At 43.7% G+C, this 22,737-nt stretch overlaps 1 protein-coding gene across 4 annotated transcripts in view; it reads right to left on the minus strand.

Moving 5' to 3' along the window:
* PGM2 (phosphoglucomutase 2) overlaps positions 1 to 9,003 on the minus strand; it is a 29,484-nt gene extending 20,481 nt beyond the window's left edge. For 2 of the 4 annotated variants that reach the window (XR_005599275.1, XR_005599274.1), the window contains exons 1-2: positions 8,801 to 9,002; positions 1,073 to 1,240 (exon numbers count right to left, since the gene is read on the minus strand). Coding sequence is in view for 2 of the 4 variants with exons in the window: in XM_039541347.1 (XP_039397281.1) it covers positions 1,073 to 1,240; positions 8,801 to 8,854 (222 nt within the window). In the remaining 2 variants the exon portion in view is untranslated. Of the gene's footprint in view, positions 1 to 1,072; positions 1,241 to 8,800 lie in introns of all 4 variants that reach the window. The other 2 variants (XM_039541347.1, XM_039541346.1) reach the window with 2 other exon arrangements.
* Positions 9,004 to 22,737: the final 13,734 nt, after the last annotated feature.

Here is a 22,737-nt window from a genome sequence, read left to right on the forward strand (position 1 = left end):
TAATTTGGACTATAAACTATGGACCAATTCTGAAAGAACTCTTTGCAACTACAAAGCTCACCATCTCTGTTGTAAATCCGAACCTCAAGAATTATACTCATGTCTGTATGTATACTGATCTTTTAACCAACACACAAGCTCTCTTCTTTTTTAATAAATTTTAGTTTAGTTAATAAGAATTGGCTGTAAGCGTGTATTTGGATAAGATCTGAAGTATTCATTAATCTGGGGGGTAATGTGTCTGATTCTTTGGGATTGGTAGAACTTTTTTTATTCGATGAATAAGATTTTCAGTAATCCTCATCATATTTGACTTGGGCATCTGACTGGAGGCCTGAGGCTGGGTTACTTTAAGGGAACTGTGTTGTTGGCTTCAGGGTAATGAGTGAGGTATTATAGAAGCTGTTCTGTGCTGGCTTGGTAAATCTAAATATTGGAATATCCACCAGCTTTGGGGATTGTCTGCCCATTCTTTGCAGTTCACCCTAACTGAGTGACCTAAATTGGCTCCCCTGGGACTCCGGTCACAGGGGATTACCTGCTAACTGAAACTTCTCTAACACTATAATATACTACTATAAACCTATCTAACTATTTACAGGACAAAAGTTCAAACTACTAGAGAAGTTGCACTTGTAAAGCAAGAACTAACGAGTGTTCCAGCTAATCATTACAGGTGGTAAGAAGGAACTGAAGTGGCGGCAGATCAGCAGGGTCCTATATTCAATGCCATGAAGGCATGACCTCAGGGAGCGCCCATACGGACCCAATGGGTACTGCTAGGGGAAAAACCTTGCTGCTGCCGCGCATGCACACCTAATTGGAATGGACATGAGCAATCACTCGAAGAACTAGAATTTCAATATATGTTAGTGGGTTTTCTGAAGTGGTCAACATTGACCTAACTCTGCTCCCACTGAAAACCATCCTTGAGGTTTTGGACAGTGGTTAAGCTCAATTTTATTTCCAAATTTCATCTGGTTACTTTTTCATTAAAAATATTCATTTCTACTGAATGCAGAAGAAAAGCCTTCAGTTAAGTAATAATAGAAAAACAAAGTGAACCTGGTACCTGAGTTGTCTGGATAATAGTCAAGTCATTCATATGAGAAATTCCTGCCCCCATGGCTGCTCTAAGTCCTGCTGTCCCAAACTCCATCCGTGAACCAAAACATTTTTGTAGTTCTCCTGCATTTTCTTCAGCAACCAGTTGCTTCACTATTTCTGAGGTTTTAATATTCTGTAGAAAGATAATATTACAATATATTGCTATTCTGAAAAAGATTGTTATAACTTTAATCTCAAACTGTGACATTCCTTACCATTTCTTCTACCGAACTGGTTCTCAGACTAGACTTGGTATACCACATCTAAAACTCCAAAGTATTTGTCATAACACTTTCATAATTTTAATCAGTGTTATCTACTGAAGTGCAACAAATGTTAGATTTTAAAATAGTTACATCCTATAGAGGATCCTACATCCTACAGAGGATTGCTGAGTGCAAAGCTCACCACAAAGTTGTAAAGTATATAAACAGCTACAGGGTTTTTTTTAAATATAAAACAACCACAAGCTCTCCCCACAAAGTAACAGAATTACATATTTAAAAAATACTTTATTTCACAATAGGAAAATAAAAGACAGAAAATGCACTTTGCGTATATCATGTATTGAAAAAGTATCCTAGGGGCCTATCTGCAAACTAGGACTCATGGGAGTAATTCCATCAAAATCAATGCAACCATTTTCATGCATAACAGTTCACAAGATCAGGACCATATTTTGTTATAAGTGGGATAATGATATGCAGTTTATCAGTGATCAGAAGTGAACTTTACTTTTGATTTTGTAACTTTTTATTGGTATTAAAGCAAGCCCCTTGGAACCAAAGTACCTAAGTGGTGTTTTCGTGGATCACAGTAAGCGTACGAGGGTTATAGCTATTCAAATTGGGTTTGCTCAATAACAAATATTCTTGGAGCTCATTGTGTGAAAAAACAGTTGCAGACTGGCTCATCCCCCTTTCTCAATCACCACAGTGACCAAACAGCATGTTAATCAAGAACATCTGCAACTTCACAGAAGATAGCAGTTGATAAAAATTAATGTTTGTTTAATTTAAGTACATTTTTCAATTTGAAAAACTACTTAAAATTAAATTTGAAATTATGACAGACCTCATAAGTCACTGGCCAAACAAGCAGAATGAGAGCTTGTTGAAGTGCTAAACCAGCTTTTGACAGCAGTAGCTTCTTGTGCAGACGCAGAGAGAATACCTACTTTCTTGATCACTGTGGACAACACCACTATCCAGCGTGTCACTCAGGCCCACAGCCTATGCGTTATCTTCACTTCAGATCTTTCGATGTCCTCACATCTCTGCTATATCTTAATCTTGCCAAAATTTTCTGTATAACCTTTCTAAGATATGGCCTTTCTTATCCATTCATGTAGCTAAAACCCTCATCCAAGCGCCCATCATCTTGCATCTCAATTAATACAACATCCTTCTCTCTGGCCTTGACAAATGCAATCTTGTCCCACTTGTATCCTCTCAGAATGCTTCTGCAAACCTCACTTTCCACGCCCATTGCTTTGATCATGTCACCCCTCTGTTTGCATCCCTCCACTGGCTCCCTCTTCATTATCACATCCAACATAAGGTACTGATACCAGTCAGCTCTGTGTTCTTAGGGAACGAGGGCACAGTATCCAGCCTCCCTGACTCCCTACCCACTCCCAGCCTCTGCTTGAACCAAAACCGATCAGAAGACTCGCAGAAAGCAATAGAAAGGCGGTGGGAGACACATCTAAACCCCTCCTGACAAGGGTGACAGGATTAAGGCAACTCCCCTAGCCTCATCTGCATCAAAGATGAACCGGGGGGCATCTCTATTAGCATACACAATGGAGAACAGAGATTACCATACTGATCTCTGGGACCAGAAAAGCAGGGAAGCATTGCATCATGGGGGATCTCTGCTCCAGATGTTAATGAACCTATGCCTGCACACACCCAGCTCAGCAGTTATCAGACCAATTCTAATAATGAATCCTTGATTGATATCCAAAATACTGAAGCAGCCTAATTGCACTGTGAGCTCCCTGGAAGGAATACCACCCATAGCTAGAAGTGATCAGCTCCTATTGTCTAGCCCAGGGGTAGCCAACCTGTGGCTCTGGAGCCACATGCGGCTCTTTAGAAGTTAATATGCAGCTCCTGGTATAGGCACCAACTCCAGGGCTGGAGTTACAGGCGCCAACTTTCAAATGTGCTGGGGGGTGCTCACTGCTCAACCCCTGGCTCTGCCCCCTTCCCTGAGAGTGCTATGCCCTCACTCCTCCCCCTCCAAGCCATCTGCACACCACAAAACTGCTGATCAGGAGGTGCAGGAAGGGATGAGGAGTCGCTAATCGGCAGGCAAGAGGCGCTGGCGGGGGTTGGGAGAGCTGATTAAGGGCTGCAGACGTGGCTCTTTGACAATGTACCGGTACACTGGTAAATTCTGGCTCCTTCTCAGGCTCAGGTTGGCCACCCCTGGTCTAGCCTAAAGAAAACCCTTGAGTCATCAGTTTACCCATAAACAAATCCAGTGTTCTCCCTTGAACCATTGTTGTTTTCCTACAAAAAACCCTATCCACACTCAAGTAAGTGTTCTGATGCATGGATCCAAACTCTGCATCAGTTCCACTGGGATTTCATCTTCTCCTGACTGATGTGCTGGGGGTTCTGCCCATCTCCAGCACTCAGGATCCTGACCTTACCACCATCACCACAACCAGTTCAAGATTCATGGAGTGGTGAGACCCCAGCTCTCTCTCAATCTGTGTTTCCTTTTCTATCACAGGTATAACTTTTTAACCCTGACTTTGATGAGGTATAGTTTTCTATATATAACTTTTGTAATCTTTTATAATGTAACTTATGTTTGTTTAGGCTCTCCTTGTGTGGTTATCACTATTATTCAATAAATAACTTTTATGGTTAAGCTGGTTGCTTCCCTCCCTCTCTGAACTTTAATCCTTTGTGTTTCTGGCTTCCCCATTTACTCTGCAGCAACACTTCTCTTACCTAAGCTAAAGATCCCCGTAGTGCCGAAAAATACTGTGCGGTTTGCTCATCAAGTGGGTTACTACCAGAACAATTGTAACCTGAAAGTGGCGATAGGGATGTGCTGAACCTGTGACATATGAGGTGGCAGCTCGAAAGTGCTGTTCGACCCAGCCTACTCAGGCTTACTCTCTTCTGTTGCGGTATCTGTGGCATATAAGGGTAGCAACTTAGAAGTGCTGCTTGGCCTGGCCTATTGAGCCCTGGGGAATATAAGGATGTCAGCTTGAAAATACTGCTAGACCCAGTACACTGAGTCCAGGGACATATAAGGGGTCAGCTTGAGAGTACTGACTGGCCAGTCCACTCAGACTTGCTCTGTTAAAATATGTGTGTGTGTGTATGTGAGAGAGACGCACACTCATCTGATTCTGGGGCTTGAGGAGCCCAGCCCTGGGGAACCTAGGTCCTGCAGGATCACTCCATTGGGAGGGGACTTGCAGAAGGGAGAAGTAGAGCTCCATATGAACACACAAGTGACACAAGCAGTACATTGATAGAATTACAGAACCCCCCACCCCAGAAGAGTAACCCTAATAAATAAGCATACCCCAAAGTAACAGGCAAATCTGGTAACAGTACTTGTATTCACTTCCAAGGCCCTACACAGTCAATACATACCTATCACCTGTCATTTAGTATCAACCTACTCGTTAAAAATTTTCCACAAGCACCTCCATGCTTTCTACCATGCTGCCCCACATTTGGGAGGTGCTCTCCATAAACCACCTATTACTTGACTACAGTCAAATATTCAAGCAAAGAATGCCCTGATGTAGGCACTGGCCTACCTTTTTGTTTGTTTCATGGTGCCATTTGTTAGCTAGCCTACTTAAACGGCCTAATCACTCACTTTACTACATGCTAATGTCATCTGTTGGGAAAACAAAACTGACTGATTGGCTGGACTCTCTTATCAAGCAGAGTGCCCCAGGGATTGGTCCTGGGGCCAGTTTCATTCAACATCTTTATCAATTATCTGGATGATGTGGACAAATTAGAGAGAGTCCAGAGGAGGGCAACGAAAATTATTAGGGGGCTGGGGAACATGACTTACGAGGAGAGGCTGAGGGAACTGGGGTTATTTAGTCTGCAGAAGAGAAGAGTGAAGGGGGATTTGATAGCAGCCTTCAACTACCTGAAGGGAGGTTCCAAAGAGGATGGAGCTAGGCTGTTCTCAGTGGTGGCAGATGACAGAACAAGAAGCAATCGTCTCAAGTTGCAGTGGGGGAGGTCTAGGTTGGATATTAAGAAACACTTTCATTAGGAGGGTGGTGAAGTACTGAAATGGGTTACCTAGGGAGTTGGTGGAATCTGCATCTTAGAGGTTTTTAAGGCCCGGCTTGACAAAGCCTTAAGCTGGGATGATTTAGCTGGTGTTGGCCCTGCTTTGAGCGTGGGATTTGACTAGATGACCTTCTGAGGTCTCTTCCAACCCTAATATTCTATGATTCTATGAATAATGTTCTCTTTTAAATGCCAACCTAACATTGCTAAAAAAGGTAATTATACTTTCTTTTTTGAGGTCCTCATTACATTGTACTTGGAGTTATTTTAATATAGAAAATGCAATTAAGTCACTTTTTTTTTTGTAATTAAGACTAAGTACCTAAGGCTAAGCCTACTGGAGACAAAGTCTTGCTCTTTTTTGCTAATGTTATAATGAATTAGTGCTTTGGCCATTTTTTGACATTTGACCAATGTTTGACAAATTATTTTTGGATTGGTCAAATGTCCAATTCTACTTCAATTTACTAACTACACATAATATATACTTTGTTTAATAAATCAGTTAGTTTTAAATGCTACATCTGTTTCGATAAGACAAAAAAGCTTATGCATCCAGTACATTCCAGGTACTTTTAGTTAACTAATACAAACAACTTTAAAATGCAATTTTTGCATATGCTAAATTGAATTCCAATTTCCATTAGAAGATCTTGATACAAATTACAAGTGAAAAATTAGTCTAGTAATTAAGAAGTGTATGATTTCCCCATTTTTAACATAATAAAAATGTAAAAAATAATCTGTTTTAAGATAAATAATAGCATTGTAAGTGAGTAATGATGTGGTCTGTCCTCATTGCCAAAAAGTACCAAGTTTAATGTAAAGACTACATTTAGTTGCAAATCAACATGATTTAATGGTTACCAGCTAATTAGAAACAACTTTTCTTTAGGAAAATACCTAAAAAGTAGAAATGAAAACCACAATTAAAATCAATGATTTCAACAATTTTTCCTGCTTGCTGATTTAAATTGGTGATTTAAATTGCTTGAGTTAAGTCAATCCATTTTAGAACAGTGGAGCTGAGGGATGTGCTGGCCGCCCTTCCTGCAGCCCCCATTGGCCTGGAGCGGCACACAGCGGCCAGTGGAAGCTGCAATCAGCCGAACCTGCAGATGCAGCAGGTAAACAAACCGGCCCAGCCCGCCAGGGCTTTCCCTGAGCAAGCGGTGGACTGGCTTTGAGAACCACTGCCTTAGAAGACATTATTACACCATGAAGCCTCCTTCTTCCACCAGACTTCATGTCTACCTGCTCTCAGCTAGAAAGAACTTTAGTGAGACATCACACTCAGGAAAATGCTTTTGAAAGGGAGACTAGACTATAAAAGTGAGGGACAAAAACGCCCCATGTTCTTGTCCATCTCTCCACCTAAGACCACTAGAAAAACCACAATTGGACTTTGGGGCCAGATTCCGGCCTGAGAGTTTGGTCAGCAATGTTACTGGGAATCTGGTAAGGAACTTCACTTTGAACCATGTCTAGTTTTAAATTTAGAAATGGTTTTCTCTATTTTTCTTGTAACCATTTCTGACTTTAATGCCTCATTTCTTGTACCCAATCTCTCTCTTTTTAGTTTCGTTCTTCAATCAAAATTAATCCAGTGTTGTGAATTGTTTGTGTAACTCAATTGAAGGCAACAAGCTATTATGTACTGATCCTCTTAGAGGGGCAAAGGACCTATTGCAGGGGTCCCCAACACGGTGTCCGCGGGCGCCATGCGTCTAAGTGTGCCCGCGTACTGGCTGGCGGATGAGCATATGCCGAAATGCCACTGACAAGCAGTGTCATCCAGAGGTGTCGCCGTCGAAATGCTGCCGATTTTCGGCGGCGATGCTTCTGGATGACGCTGCTTGTTGGCAGTATTTCAGCAGACGCTCGCGTCGTCTGGCACCCGCCAGACAAAAAAGGTTGGGGACCACTGACCTAGTGTATCTTGACTGTCCAGGAGAGGACTGGACACTGCAGAACACACATTTTTTGGGGGGGGAAAACTCAGGACTTGTTGCATGTTGGGGTCACCTGCAAATAGTAACCAAGACTCCTGGAAGCTACTGGGGTCAAAGCTGCTGGACCAGGGCTGTGGCTTTACACAGACACTCAGGGTGCAACCTGCATATTGGCAGGCTAATAATGAGTGACCCAAGCTGGAAGCTACAACAGCAAAGCATTGTGAGGCACCACAGGTAGCAGGGGTGACACAGACACACTGGTCTGGATTGCACCCTGTAATGTCATAGGGACAAAACAGGAAAATTAAAATACAATATTGTTGAAAACAAACTAAATGTAAGCGCCAAATAGGATATTCAAAAGCCAAGTAAAGTGCCATCATTAAGAAGGGGTGCTAATAATTAAAATCAACTCTGAAAAAAAATAGCAGAGATTATGATAGAAGACAGGAAGTGGGACCTAATGGACAGAGTATTGGGCAGGGACTCTGGAGATCTGGGTTTTAGGCCCAGCTCTATACTACACTGGTTTGCTGGGTAGCCTTAGGCACATCACATCTCTGTGCCTCACTTTCCTCTTCTGTAACACTGTACAGAACGGCAGGAGCTTTTCAACACAACCCCAATTCCTCAAAATCAAAACCAAACCTTTTGCTTAAATGAACTGTTTTAATTTTTTTCTGAGGTTCAGAATAGAATTACTGGTCAAAACCAGAGAGAAAGAGAGTCGGCATTCACCCGGGCTGTGGGAAACCAAAGTTCAAGTTCCTGCTCTCAATCAAGCCTGACTTTTATATTTAACCATCAGCCCAGCTGAGGGGGGGGGTCCCTCTCCCTCCAGAACAGTGGGGTGTCTGGAGGTCCCTTCTAGTCCTACATTTCTATGATTTCAAAATTGTTCTGGAAATGCAATGCTTGTTCTCCAGCCCAGGCGACACGTAACAACAACACTCCCTTTGTCAAGGGCTCTGGGGCGGGAAGGCATCCAAGAGTATTATTGCTCTATCAAGGTATTATGCTAATCAACACGTTTGGCCTAAAACTTAAGGCTTAAGGGAGCTATTTTCTTCCAGTCGCAGGCCTGATGCGACTCTCGCCCTCTCGTACCTAGCGAGTGTTTGTAGCGCTGCCCTCACAGCCGAGCCAAGCGGGATGTTTTTCTCCGTCAGCTCCATACAAGAAAGCGAAGGAGGCGCTGGGACGCAGCCGCGTCCTGCGCTTTGCGACCCACACCCCGCGGGTAGGCAGCGAGCGAGCGGCCCGGAGCCCAGTGGCTCCGGCCAGAGCTCAGACCCGCTGGCCCGGGGGGCGTGCCGGGCCCAGGGAGCCGAGCGCAGGGTGAGCCCGGGAAGCTCCGTCAGCCACCCGTACCGCGACCGGGGCGATGCCGGGGCCAGCGAGGCTGCGGAGCAGGCAGGGAGAGCGCGCCGGGCCCCTCCTTACCTTGTCCCAGCGCAGCCACTGAGCAGCCGCCTCGGTCAGCCTCGGCGCCACCATCCTTCCCGAGCCGTTCAACTCAGCTTCCCGCCCGGCACTGCCCTTCCGGAACGGCGCGGGGCGGGAGCCGTTAGCTGTGGAGTAGGCGGGGCGAGGGAGGGTCGCTACCCGTCTCGCTCTGCTGCCCTTACTGAGCACGCGCCAGCTGTATGCGCATGCGCACTAGCGTCGCCTGAAGTTGGTGTTCTGCTGCCCCTCCCTTAGCTCTAAGTAACAAATTTTCGGGGCCGAGGTGGGGGAGGGGAGGTGTTTCTGTGCAGGGGCCAAACCGTGTCCCGGCGCGGGTGGGACAGATGGAGGGGGCCGGCGCCGGCGTACAGACCCGGGGCATTGCGGCGGCGGGTGTCACGGCGCTGCCTAGCCCGGAGCTTAGCAGCGCTGCTCCCTCTGAGAGGCTGCGCTAAGCTGCCCAAGAAGGCGCGAGGCCCGTGCCCTGCGTCGCCCCCTGACCCGCCGCCCCAACCGCTTCAGCCTCCCTTGGCACAGGCGTTCGGGGGGCGGCAGCGCTGCTTTCCCGCTCTCGAAGGTGTAACGTGCCCGCGCCTAGCCTCCTGCCGGCCCGCAAATGCGCCTTGTCTGCGGCTTCCAGCGCCGGCCGGGCTCTCCATTCCCTCTGAGCCGCTGTCCGCGCTTCCCTCCGTTTGTTTATTTAAAAACCAGTATTTTCATGACTCCGCCTCAGCGCCCCATCATTTACCTTGGGTACCATTGTGCACAGGGTTGGCACTGTGCTACTGAAGGTAGGATTTTAACAGTAAATAATTCTAGAAAATAGTTTCTAGTAGTAGATAATCACATTTTCTAGTATAATGTTTCCTATGCTCTTATAATGAGTCCGCAATCTGCAATTCAAAAATTGTCTTTTTTTATTTTTCCTGGAAGTACAAGTCTTTATTCTTTATTTTATGACACCAAGGCTGTCCAATTTCCTGGTTTACCATCAAAACTTCATCCATTTCCTTTGTTTCATCCACATTGAGAACTGCCTTTTGTCAACCATTCCACCTCTCTCTTTCTAGCAATGTAGGGCTTGTCTATGCTGGAAAGTTTTACCAGTTGTACAGGAGTTATACCAGTAAATACCCTACGCCTACGTGGACACACATTCTGGTATAAGAGTGCTTTTTGTGGTTTAGTTTAAGACTTTTCCAAACCAACCAAGCTAAACTTAAAAAGGCACTCTTATACCTGAACAACTGGCTGGGATGATTTAGTTGAGGTTGGTCCTGCTTTGAGCAGAGGGTTGGACTAGATGACCTCCTGAGGTCTCTTCCAACGCTAATCTTCTATGATTCTATGAACTGTGTCCACACACAGAGTTATGGCAGTATAACTATACCAGTTTAAACTTACATTAGCTTAGGGCTTGGCTACACTCAGGTGCCGACTTTCCCTCTGCCCGTTGGATGTCCGATCCCCCACCACCCCGGCCCTGCCTCTGGCCCACCACTTCCTGCCCCTGTGCTGCCCTCACCCTGGCCCCAGTTCACCCCTTCCCTAAAGTCCCTGCCCCTTCCCACCTCCATTCCACCCCTTTCCCCAAGTCCTCACCCCTGCCCTGCCTCTTCTCCTCCTCCTCCCCTGAGTGCGCCCTGGCCCTGCTCCCCCCCTCACTCTCGGAAAGTCCTAAGCGCCGCCAAAAAGCTGTTAGGCAGCGGGAAGTGCTGGGAGGAAGGGGGAAGAGTGAACGTGGTACGCTGTAGGTGAGTGGGAGAAGGAGGCGAGGAGGGGAGAGTTTGGCTGCCGGTGGGTGACGTGCATCCACTAATTTTTCCCTGTGGGTGCTCCATACTCTTTGGGGCCACCGAAGATGTGAGGAAGGCTTCCATGGTAGAACCATCTCGGTGGCTTGCATTTTCTTGGGACTGTAGGATCATCTAAATAAAGATTTCTTGCCTTATCTACTGTTGTTTCCCAGAAGTGATTGTATGACAAGTCAGTGCGCATCCCACTCAACACCCTTTGCAACAGGCCAACTTTCTTCATAACGCTTGCCAACATCGAAAACATATCACAACATTCTGGATTATTTAGGGCATCCTGCGTGGCAAGGTTAAGGGAATGTGCAGCACAGTGCACAGATTCTGCTCTCGATGCTTCACTCTGGCTTGGACCCCAGAAAATTAACTGGATACATTACTGGCTCCATTGTAACACTGCCCCTGGCAATCAGAAAAGGGGAAATCACACCTGAGAAGCGTATCTTCCACAATTTTGAAAAGAGAAGCAGCATCCATTGCATCAGTTTGGTAAAACCCAATAAACTCCTCATAAATCTCCCCGGCTTCACTAGAAAAGAATTTTAAAGAAAAACTTACTTGTTCTTTTCTTGGCAAATCAGTAGTCTCATCTATTACAATGGCGTAAAACTTAGAAGCCTTTATCTTTTGCACAATTTGTCTTAGCACCATCATTGCCATCATTTTGATTATTTCATTAATAACCTCATGTGTAGCCACTTGTATTTTGTGCGACTAAGCCACTGTCTCAGTTCCTCTGAATCTGTACTGCGTAGCAACAAGAGCTGCATCAAATTTGAATCACTCTCATTATGTCCACATAATACTATTCCTTGTTGAGCTAGGTACTGAACATTGGTAAAAATGTTGTGCAGTGCGTTCCTAGTTGATTGTGATTCTTTTCTGTAACTGGCCGACATTAATGCAGAAACATTTACCTGCAATTGCAGAGCAGCATACTTCATTACTGCTTCCTTGTGACAGGAGGATTTTTCATGTGATGTAAAGCCACGCATTGTTTGTCTCCAATCTTGAAATCCGGATGAAATAAACGTTGGTTTGGCCTTTGTAGAAAATATTAAGATCTTCTTTTCAGAACAATTTTTGCAGATGGAGCAACAAGATCTGTCTAATTAACTATTGTAACTATTGATAGCCAAGATTGATGAAAACTCCTTTTCTTATCTTGTAGATTTGCCACATCTTTCTTTTGTATAACTTCAGTCTGCAAGCTGGGTGTCGAACTCAGGCCATCACTTGATGAATTACACGTTTCTTCTTTTTCTCTGGGTAACCTTATTAAGAATTTATCCATTGTTGATTATTATTACTGGTCTTACGAATCGAGAATTTGTTGCAGGGAGAAAATGAAGCTACAGCGTACTGGCACCACAAGTTTACAAGGGCCAATTAAAAGTGGAAAGTCAGAAGCAGCACTCGCCTGCTTCAATGTCCTGCTCTGGCTGGGATGGTTTAGTTGGGGCTGGTACTGTTTTGAGTAGGGGGTTAGATTAGATGACCTCCTGAGGTCTCTTCCAACCCTAATCTCCTATGATAATACATTATATTTTGTTGTACGCTTATACAACCAATTATATACTTTATTTTAAAGAGTATAAAATAATCACATATTGTGCTAAACACGATCATACCCCAAACTGACCGCCAAATTTAAGTTGTGTGTTTTTTCCCTTAGGCACACATACAGTATATGGATGCCTTTCAAATGAAGCTGGATCAGGGCCTTATTTGTAAGAAATACAATGGTGCAGAGTGGGTGAATTCGCGACACAGACTTTCAACCACCTGCTTAGACGATGACGAAAATGACGTGGGTTTGCATCACAGTCCCGCGTCATTGTCGTAATTGTGTATGCAGACTGTCGGAAGCCTGTGCATCGCGAAAGCACCTGATTATTTAGCCTGTTTTCACAACACAGGTTTGTGGTACCTTAAAATAAGGTTAAGTGTTCTCTTCAAGTTGATGCTCAGTGGACAATTGTGAATAAGAGATATTGTTCACATCAAAATGTATGTAAAATATAAGTCCAAACATTGGTGGAGCACGGGCACCACGGGCCTATATAACTCGCTGCCTGTGAACACTGGGCATTTATTCCTCAGGTGCTCAGTGGAATTACAATAATAGCACCTTCTGGGCTCTTCTGCTTTTTCAGGAGATTTGGGACAAGAACTGGAGGAGTGAACCTGGGGAAGGTGAGTGTCCAGCCTCCCATCCACTCTCCTTCTTTCCAGGGTGGCTTTGTTCTATCAGGCTTTAACAGCTGTTGTCCTAAATCAGATTGATCTGTTTTGCAAAATATGTGGGCAGTTGCTAATTTTACTCTAGCCATCTTCAGGACACATGGAATTACTGCTACATACTATCTGCTAGAGCTCCGAAGTTGAGTACGTCACTGGTCCTATTAAAGTATACCTGACTGCTTATATCTGCCACCAACTTCAAATCAATACTGCAACTAGTAACCCACAGTCATGATGAATTGTAGCAGCACCACACACTGATCTCTGCTTAGCACCCTCAGCTGTTTTTTAAGTCCTATTACTGCACAAGTAAAAAGAGGCTCTGACTCGTTTACATTGTAAACATGACAAATGTAATTAAGAAAAAATAGTAAGAAGCTTTAAAGTGAACTCAGTATTGATGGCTGAAATTTACTTGAAAGTTCTCAATTTAATTAAATATCCTTTTTATTGTGTGTGTTTAAGGAACTGATCCAGCTCCCGTGGAAGTCAGTCAGCTGGAAAGATTCCAGTTGACTTTAATGGGAGCTGGAACAGGTCCTAAATCTCATCAGCATTGGCAATTATTTCTTTACCTTTGAGAGAAAAGCACTTCACAATAAGTCAATGAACAATAAAAAAATCTTTAAAGGGAGTAGTAAGTAAACAAGAAAAAGGAACACCTGGATTACAAAAATGCATACATTTGACAAGAAAACACTTTATACTGCCTTTAACTTGGAGTCCATTTAGGCTCAAAGCAGCTGACTGATAGTACTAATGAGGCACACTTTTTACAGGGTCATACACAATTCTGCCAATGTAACTCAATCCTGAACTGCTATTCCAGTCATCAGCAGAATCGGCCAAATGTGCCAAACTTTGTCTATTTATGTGGTGGTTGGTCAGACGGCCATTCCTTGAGAAACTGCTGTACATGGCATGCCCCCTAAAAGTCAGAACAGAATGACAGTAAAGTTCCAAAAATATCCATGACCCAGAGACAAGCTGACACAGGACATCCTTGGGTCATGTCACACAGCCCATATATCATGATCCCATGTGACATACATTTGCTTTTCATAAACATGTCTTTTCTGAAAGTCAAAGAAGATGCAGAATGACTAAGTTGGGTAATGGTAGAATTGTCTATGAAACGGAATAGTCTAGTGCACTGATCATAGGAGTAGGGATAGAAATCAAATCTGTCCTGTGCCTATCTATCCTCAGGCTTGGGGGGAATTTCCCAGGCTCTCAAGGCTTTCACTGGTGGGGTAGCCATTGCTACTACAAATTCCACTATTCCAGTTGCTAAAATGATGTTAAAGACAGCAGAAGAGAATTTACTTAAGAGCTTTAAAGAGAACCTATGTTTGGTCCCAGTGCAAATAGGCTATGAACAAGATGGTCTGAATTCATTTATTGTCAGGAGATGTATATAATTTTGGGTAACCAAATTTATATTTTATGTGATTCCTTTTTCAAATGACCCCCCTCCTCCAAATAACCAAAACCAACCACCCAGCCAGGGTCAGCTGAGAAGTGCTTTTCATTTTCCCATTGGAATCAGGTATGCCCTGACGCTGATTTGCAATGTAACCTTGGGCAAATCACTTATCGTCTCTATCTCAGCTGCTGCAACTTGTAAGATGTGGCTAGTACTTATTTAACTCACAGGTGTGTTGTGAGAACTGATTTAATATTTGTACATTAATTTGAAAATATGAGTCCAGTGCTATTAATGACCCTGCAGATTATAGACAAGAGAGGACTTCAGTACAACAAATCAAAGGGGGTATTTATTAAGCAGCTGGACGCAAGCTGACAACTAGTAATTCTTTGTTGCTCTCTCTCTTAGATTGATGAACACAGTGGTGTCCACATCAAAAGGAACTTATAACCTAGTGCTGGCTAGGATTTATCTGACCATTCCATCAATACATTATACATTCCTAGCAATATCATGGATTTAGAACAAGATATTATACAAGAAATCATTCCCAATGACATGCCGCTGTCAAAGTTAGACTCAGGACTCACAGGGTATGGCTACACTTGCACTTCAAAGCGCTGCCGCGGCAGCACTTTGAAGCGCTAAGTGTAGTCAAAGCGCCAGCGCTGGGAGAGAGCTCTCCCAGCGCTGTCCGTACTCCACCTCCCTGTCGGGAATAACGTACAGCGCTGGGAGCCGCGCTCCCAGCACTGGGGCTTTGACCACACTGGCGCTTTGCAGCACCGCAATTTGCAGCGCTAGAGAGGGTGTGTTTTCACACCCTGCTGCAGTGCTGCAAATTTGCAAGTGTAGCCATGGCCACAGTTTGTTAGACCACTCTGTTTTATTAGCACAGCGCTCTGCTAATAACACACAGATAATGTGAGCACCATGCAAAACACAAACTATCTTATTTATACAGATAAAAGGGTGAGAACTTAACAAGATAACAAAGGAAGCAGAATCAGATAAGTTTACCTGGGCTAGGCATGCATATCTTATTTCCTTACTAACTATTACCAATCTTCTGTTAATGTTTCGCCATTAGCACCATTGTTTATGCCTAATGTTTCTTTTCCTGGCACCTGTATTTCAACATTTCTTATTTCTGCTTAAAGGTACATACAGCATTTCTTTAATCCATTCTTATTTTTACAATATAATTCATTCTACTTTCACACCGCTCAGTGCAGGTTGAAATGATGTGATGAAGAATACCAGCTGTCTTATTTACAACATCTCTAAAAGAATAACGGTGAAATCACTTGGGGAGAATAGGCAAGGTTCCATGTACTCCATGGTAAACTGCACCTAAATGCTGCATCAAGGGCACTGAATGCCGCAAGACAGCTGATTGCCACAGGCAGGAGGCGGGGGGAGCAGGGAGAAGGCGCTGATCCGCGGGGTGTGCCAGCGAGCGGGAGGCTCTGGGGAGGGCATAGGAAAGCTGATGGGGAGGCAGCCAGCCTGTTTAATATCTGTATTAAAAGCTTGTTTAAAATTCTTTAAAACTTATACCTCTATTAAATTGCTTGTTTAAAATTGTTTAAAATGTATATAATGCATTTTGTCTGGCAAAAAAAAATTCCCTGGAACCTAACCCTCCCTATTTTCATTAATTCTTATGGAGAAATTGGATTAGCTTAACATCGTTTCGCTTAAAGTCACATTTTTCAGGAACATAACTACAACGTTAAGTGAGGAGTTACTGTACCACAATCAGACTAATTGCCTGTGTATTATTTATGTAACTATTACATTTTGTTATTTTACACAGTCCTTTCATCTTCAGTTTTCAATGTGCTATAAATTCTTAAATTGTTCTATAAATGTTGCAAGCTGGAGAGGAGATGTTAGGACTTTTGGCTTCTATGGAGATAAAGGAGGCTATTTGGGGCTGTAGGATAAGCATAGAAGCTAGACATTACTGCTCAAATATTGACAGTGAAATTGACATTTTTAGGTTTCAGAGTTAAACAAGTCAACATGAATGAGACAGTTAATGCTTTTCAGCTCTCATTGTATTCAGTCTAAAAATTCAAGACACCAACATGGCATCAATTTTCACTTTGTTCACTGTTTAAAGGTACTCTTCCCACCAATGACTAGAAATTTTTTTTTTTAGAATAGAGCTTCGGTTTTGCAACACAAATTCCGTGGCAAAGATTGGATTCCACTGGAAATTTCACAGACTACCAACAGCCTGGCAATAGAATAGCCTCTTAAATGAAATGCTAGTCTCCTTATCCAGGTCTGGGGGATTTGGTGATGATTATACTCTTGGCTTGAATTGTAATCTGTTCTCCACTGCCACAGAATACGAAGTGACATGAGGAACTCTTCTGGAAGAGATGCTGTCTTCAGATCACAGGATGGTTCTTTCTGGAAATTTTTATTTTGTTTTGTAAATCTGCAATACACATTAGCAGGTTCCTTCCAAAGTATGAACTGGTATGTGATTGTTAAAATATGTTTGTCTAGTTTGTTCTAGACAACAGCTCCTTTCCAAGTTCAAGGAAGAATTGCTTTATGTTTGTCTAATAGACAATAAGAGTTAGAACTAATGCCAATGCTTTTTCCAAGAATATTCTGTCTGACTACCCTTGATGTTGCTTTACTTTCAAACCAGAAACCTTGCTCTTCTGAGGTTGATTTTTATTTTCTCTCTCAAATTATTCAGTTGCATCAATGTAAATAAGATCTTTAGCATTGGAAATAACTTATCCCCTATACCAGTGTTTCCCAAACTTGGGACGCCGCTTGTGTAGGGAAAGTCCCTAGTGGGCCGGGCCGGTTTGTTTACCTGCTGATCGCAGCTCCCATTGGCCTGGAGGTAGACATTACCACATCCGAGGTAGAAGCCAAATTCGAACAACTTAATGGGACTAAATCAGAGGGCTCAGGTAATCTTCATCCAAGAATATTAAGGGAACTGGCACATGAAATTGCAAGCCCATTAGCAAGAATTTTTAATGAATCTGTAAACTCCGGGGTTGTACCGTATGACTGGAGAATTGCTAACATAGTTCCTATCTTTAAGAAAGGGGAAAAACGTGATCCGGGCAACTACAGGCCTGTTAGTTTGATATCTGTAGTATGCAAGGTCTTGGAAAAATTTTTGAAAGAGAAAGTAGTTAAGGACATTAAGGTCCGTGGTAATTGGGACAAAATACAACATGGTTTTACAAAAGGTCGATTGTGCCAAACCAACCTGATCTCCTTCTTTGAGAAGGTAACAGATTTTTTAGACAAAGGAAACACCGTGGATCTAATTTACCTTGATTTCAGTAAGGCATTTGATATGGTTCCACATGGAGAATTATTAGCTAAATTGGAAAATATGGGGACCAATATGAAAATTGAAAGGTGGATAAGCAACTGGTTAAAGGGGAGACTACAACGGGTTGTACAAAAAGGTGAACTGTCAGGCTGGAGGGAGGTTACTAGTGGAGTTCCTCAGGGATCGGTTTTGGGACCAATCTTATTTAATCATTTTATTACTGACCTTGCCACAAATGTGCTAATAAAGTTTGCGGATGACACAAAGCTGGGAGGTATTGCCAATACAGAGAAGGACCGGGATATCATACAGGAAGATCTGGATGACCTTGTAAACTGGAATAATAGTAATAGAATGAAATTTAAAGTGAAACGTGCAAGGTCATGCATTTAGGGATTAATAACTATAATTATCGTTATAAACTGGGGATTCATCAGTTGGAAGTAACAGCGGAGGAGAAGGACCTCGGAGTATTGGTTGATCACTAATGTGATATGGCTGTGAAAAAAGCTAATGCGGTCTTGAGATGCATCAGGCAAGATATTTCCAGTAGAGATAAGGAAGTGTTAGTACCGTTATACAAGGCATTGCTGAGACCTCATCTGGAATACTGCGTGCAGTTCTGGTCTCCCATGTTTAAGAAGGATGAATTCAAACTGGAACAGGTACAGAGAAGGGGTACTAAGATGATCCGAGGAATGGAAAATCTGTCTTATGAACGGAGACTCAAGGAGCTTGGCTTGTTTAGCCTAACCAAAAGAAGGCTGAGGGGAGAATATGATTGCTCTCTATAAATATATCAGAGGAATAAATACCAGGGAGGTAGCAGAATTATTTAAGATCAGTACCAATGTGGACACAAGAACAAATGGATATAAACTGGCCATCAGGAAGTTTAAACTTGAAATTAGACGAAGGTTTCTAACCATTAGAGAATGGAAGTTCTGGAACAGCCTTCCAAGGCAAGTAGTGGGGGAAAAGACATATCTGGCTTCAAGACTAAGCTTGATAATTTTATGGAGGGGATGGTATGATGGAATAGCCTAATTTTGGCAATTAATTGGTCTTTGACTATTAGCGGTAAATATGCCCAATGAGTCTGTGATGGGATGTTAGATGGGGTGGGATCTGAGTTACTACAGAGAATTCTTTCCTGGATATCTGGCTGGTGAGTCTTGCCCACATACTTGGGGTTTAGCTGATCGCCATATTTGGGGTCAGGAACATATTTTCCTCCAGGACAGATTGGCAGAAGCCCTGGGTTTTTTTCGCCTTCCTCTGTAGCATGGGGAACAGGTCACTTGCGGGAAGATTCTCTGCACCTTGAAGTCTTTAAACCATGATTTGAGGACTTCAGTGGCTCAGACACAGGTTTGATACAGGAGTGGGTGGGTGAGATTCTGTGGCCTGCGTTGTGCAGGAGGTCAGACTAGATCATAATGGTCCCTTCTGACCTTAAAGTATATGATTCTATGATTACTTTCTTTTTCTTACAATGTCACTATAATTGCAGGAGGGCTGGGGTTAGCCAACCCTGGTTAGAGAATGAGCCCCGCCTGAGAGCAATCAAGTGAATCCTGCTGCTTTTATACTGGAAGTTGAGGGGGAAGAGGAGAGTGTTCAGGAAGCTGTGGTAATACCTGCAGAGAATAAGAGGTTCCTTCAAAACCCTGAGTCAGCATGGGGGAAGGTGCCAGCAGTGAAGGCCTATGTAGAAAGCCAAACTCCAGGTGGGAAGCAGAAAGCCAGATCCTCAGGGAATAGCAACCGTGCTCAACTGAAATGGGGATGAGGACTGAGTTTGTATTCTATTTTGTGTTACACTGGATTATCAATAGAGAGACATTGAACCTGGGGTGGGGGCCTGGAGGGCCAGTGGACCTGATGACTAAATAAATTGGACCTAAGTGGAGAATGTTTACTTTCCTTTGGACTGGGGAGAGTTTAGGAAGCCCTGAGGAAGGGAAAAACAGAGGCAGAGTACTTCAGGGTCACCCATGGCCATGAGGAGATACTCGGGAGGCAGTAAGTGGCAGCCCTGTGACACAACTATATCACTATAAGTAACTTGCATAAACTGCTGTTTTTTTCCTGAAAGTCTTGGAAAGCATTTGTATGTGTGTTTCATTGGCTGGGTGGTGTGGCAAATGGTCAACACTATAATGGTGAGTCTTGCGGAGTCTGAAGCATAAGTAACAATATGAACCAAAGGCAGTGCATCAGAGTAGGCCTGGCTTTAGCAAAATAGCAATGCACCAGGTGTCAGATAACCAAGTAAGCACATTCCTGACTGGAGAAGATGGTACAAAACCACAGATCTCTCATGTAATTAATAGATCTCTCAGAGATCTAACAGGTCTCTCATTCTTACGGTATAGTACAAGAACATATGGATGCCTCGTAGGATAAGGAGGGAATGACAGGATAATGGATGAGAGTGTCTTGTTCGAACTAGCAGGTACAAGGATAATCATCATCATCATGTTCCTATTACAGCTCTGGTGTTTAGGGCAGTGACGAAGCTCCACCACTCCTTTCTGTTTCTGGCAAGTGTTTCAATGGCTCCCCAGCTGTGCCCCAGGTTTTTCAGTTCAGCTTCCACAGCTCTTCACCATATTGTTTTTGGGCGGCCTCATTTTCGCTTGCCTTCAGGTGTCCATTTTATTGCTGCTCTGGTGATGGAATCAGTTTCCATCCGAAGCACATGACTGATCCATCTCCAATGCCTCCTGGCAGTGATCGTGCTCAGATCCTTTTGGCTGCATTGTGTCAATAGATCTTGGTTTGAGATTGTTCTGGGCCAAAAGATACGAAGGATTTTTCTGAAGCAGGTTGTATGAAATGAAGACAGTTTGGACATGTCATACTTTCTCATTCCCCAGCATTCTGCACTATAAAGTAGCGTTGAAAGTATGCAGCTCTCATAAATCTTGAGTTTGGTTTTGGTGTTGTATTTTGAGGATTTCCAGACTGTATTTAAGTTCCTGAAGGTGTTCCTGGCTTTATTGATTTTGTTCTGGATGTCCTGGCTTGTTCCACGGTCCTGGCTGATGGTGCTGCCCAAGTATGTGAATGTTTCTACATTGGTTAGAACATAATCCTCTATCCGTACTGGTGATGGTGAGGCAATATTAAAGGTCATAATATCTGTCTTATTGCGGTTGATTTTCAGTCCAATTTGCTGGCTGAATGCATTGAATTGAGTTCTTTTTTCTTGTATATGGTGTTGGGTATGTGATAGGAGAGCAACATCATCTGCGAAGTCCAGGTCTTCAAGGGATGAGAAGAGTGTCCATTTAATGCTTCTTGGCATGTCTTCTGTTGTACGCCACATTACCCTGTCAATGGCAGTGTTGAAGAGGATTGCAGACATGACACCTGATGTACTCCTGTTTTGACTTCAAAACTGAGCTCACTGTGATCAACACCGCATGTAAAGTTGAAATAGAAGCTTTTGATGATGGTTATATGGAAAGAAATTCTATATGCCCACAGAATGCGCCATAGGCTTCTCAAAGTCTATGAAATTTATGTAGAGTTGCCGTTGCCATTCTAAGCACTGTCCTCTGGTGTCTGTGCCTTGTCATGGCGGGACAGCTTGCCTGCTCTAACGAACCCCCTAGTCTGTGTCGGCGGGGGCTTTTTGCTCCTGGTAGGTTCAACCATGCCGGATTGGTCTGTGGGGGGAGGGGCCAGACAAAACAGACACCTGGTCCTCCAGGTTAGGGGTTAGGCACAGGGCTAACAACCCTGTCTTGTAAAAAAACAAAATTTGTAACAGAAACAGTGACAGAGAATGTACAAGGATAAGGGTGATAACTAATAACATCTGGAGTGTAATACAAACAAATTATGTATCAGTGTGTAAAAGGAGAAGTCCTAGGAGGGCATCTTTGAGCTGATCTAAGGGACAGGATCCTGGTGTCCTGATTGAGTCTTATGGGATGCTAGTACTGAGCTTTATCGACAATAGACGTAGCCTAGCGCCATTGCTACCACGGGCGGCGGGTACCAATGGCTGGAGGTGGCTGTGCCTCCCCAAACAGCCAGGTGTGGACCCACCCACACTCCGTCCCCAGGTTGCCCCTGCTTCCGCTTGGCATGGCCACTTCAGTCTCCCAGTGAGATGGCCCCAGCTCGGGCTGCACCACACACCCTCCCAGCGCTCCAGAGCTGGGGAGGCTGGGGCCACGCAGCCTGCTCCAGGCCTGGGGGGAAAGAGTCTGGGGGCACTCTGGGGTGTGTGGGGGAGCTAGCCTGGGGTGGGGGGGTGAACTCTGGGCTCGGGCGGGGGTACGGAAGAGGGGGGCTGGGGACTAGCCTCCCCCAGCTGACAGTTCACGCGCTACCCATGTTCAATATCAAACCAAGCCTGTGGTCTTTCTTATGAATAACACTGAGATCTGCTAAATTAACATGCTGCCCTCTCTGTTGGTGCAGTTGGCATCGTAACTCCAAGAACAGCAACCCTACCAGCATTTACACTGCTGCAGCATCAGCGACACTCCACAGCACTAACAACATCTCCACAATAAACCACGTTCTTATTACTGTTAACACTGCTAGCTCTTTCAAAACAGTATTACAATACTAATCTCAACATTTAATGTCGTTAGTTACAGTTGAACAGGGAATGTGATGGAGGAGGTGTGTGTCTTGTGAGTTGTGGATAGAGACCCAAGAGTGTGGTAGTTAAGTGACGTGTAATAAGGTAGATGGTGGGGAGAGGAGAATGAACTTAAGTGGTTGGTTGCTGAGTTTGTTGTAAATCTGTGTTGGTTACTTTAGTGGATGTTGCACTTCAGCAATCTTGACTGTTACTGACTTTTGGGGGGCACAGCTAATGAGATGGTGACAAATTTTTATTGCCATGGATTATTTAAATTGTAAAATTTTAAAGTGATTGTAGCTTTAAATTATGAGGCAGATTAAATTATATTTAGCATATAAATAATATAAACTTGATAGACGATACTGTGATGGCATACACACACTAGTTGCAAACATGGATAAACCTGTAATTAAGGTGGGGTTTTGTTTCTGTTTGCACATTAGAATGTTATAGTTACAGTGCAGCATAGAATCTGCAAAGAAGGGGCTCTGCTATACATATTCAATGAGTTTCAGT

Source organism: Mauremys reevesii, linkage group 5 (genome assembly GCF_016161935.1).
Source record: "Mauremys reevesii isolate NIE-2019 linkage group 5, ASM1616193v1, whole genome shotgun sequence".
NCBI lineage: Eukaryota > Metazoa > Chordata > Testudines > Geoemydidae > Mauremys > Mauremys reevesii.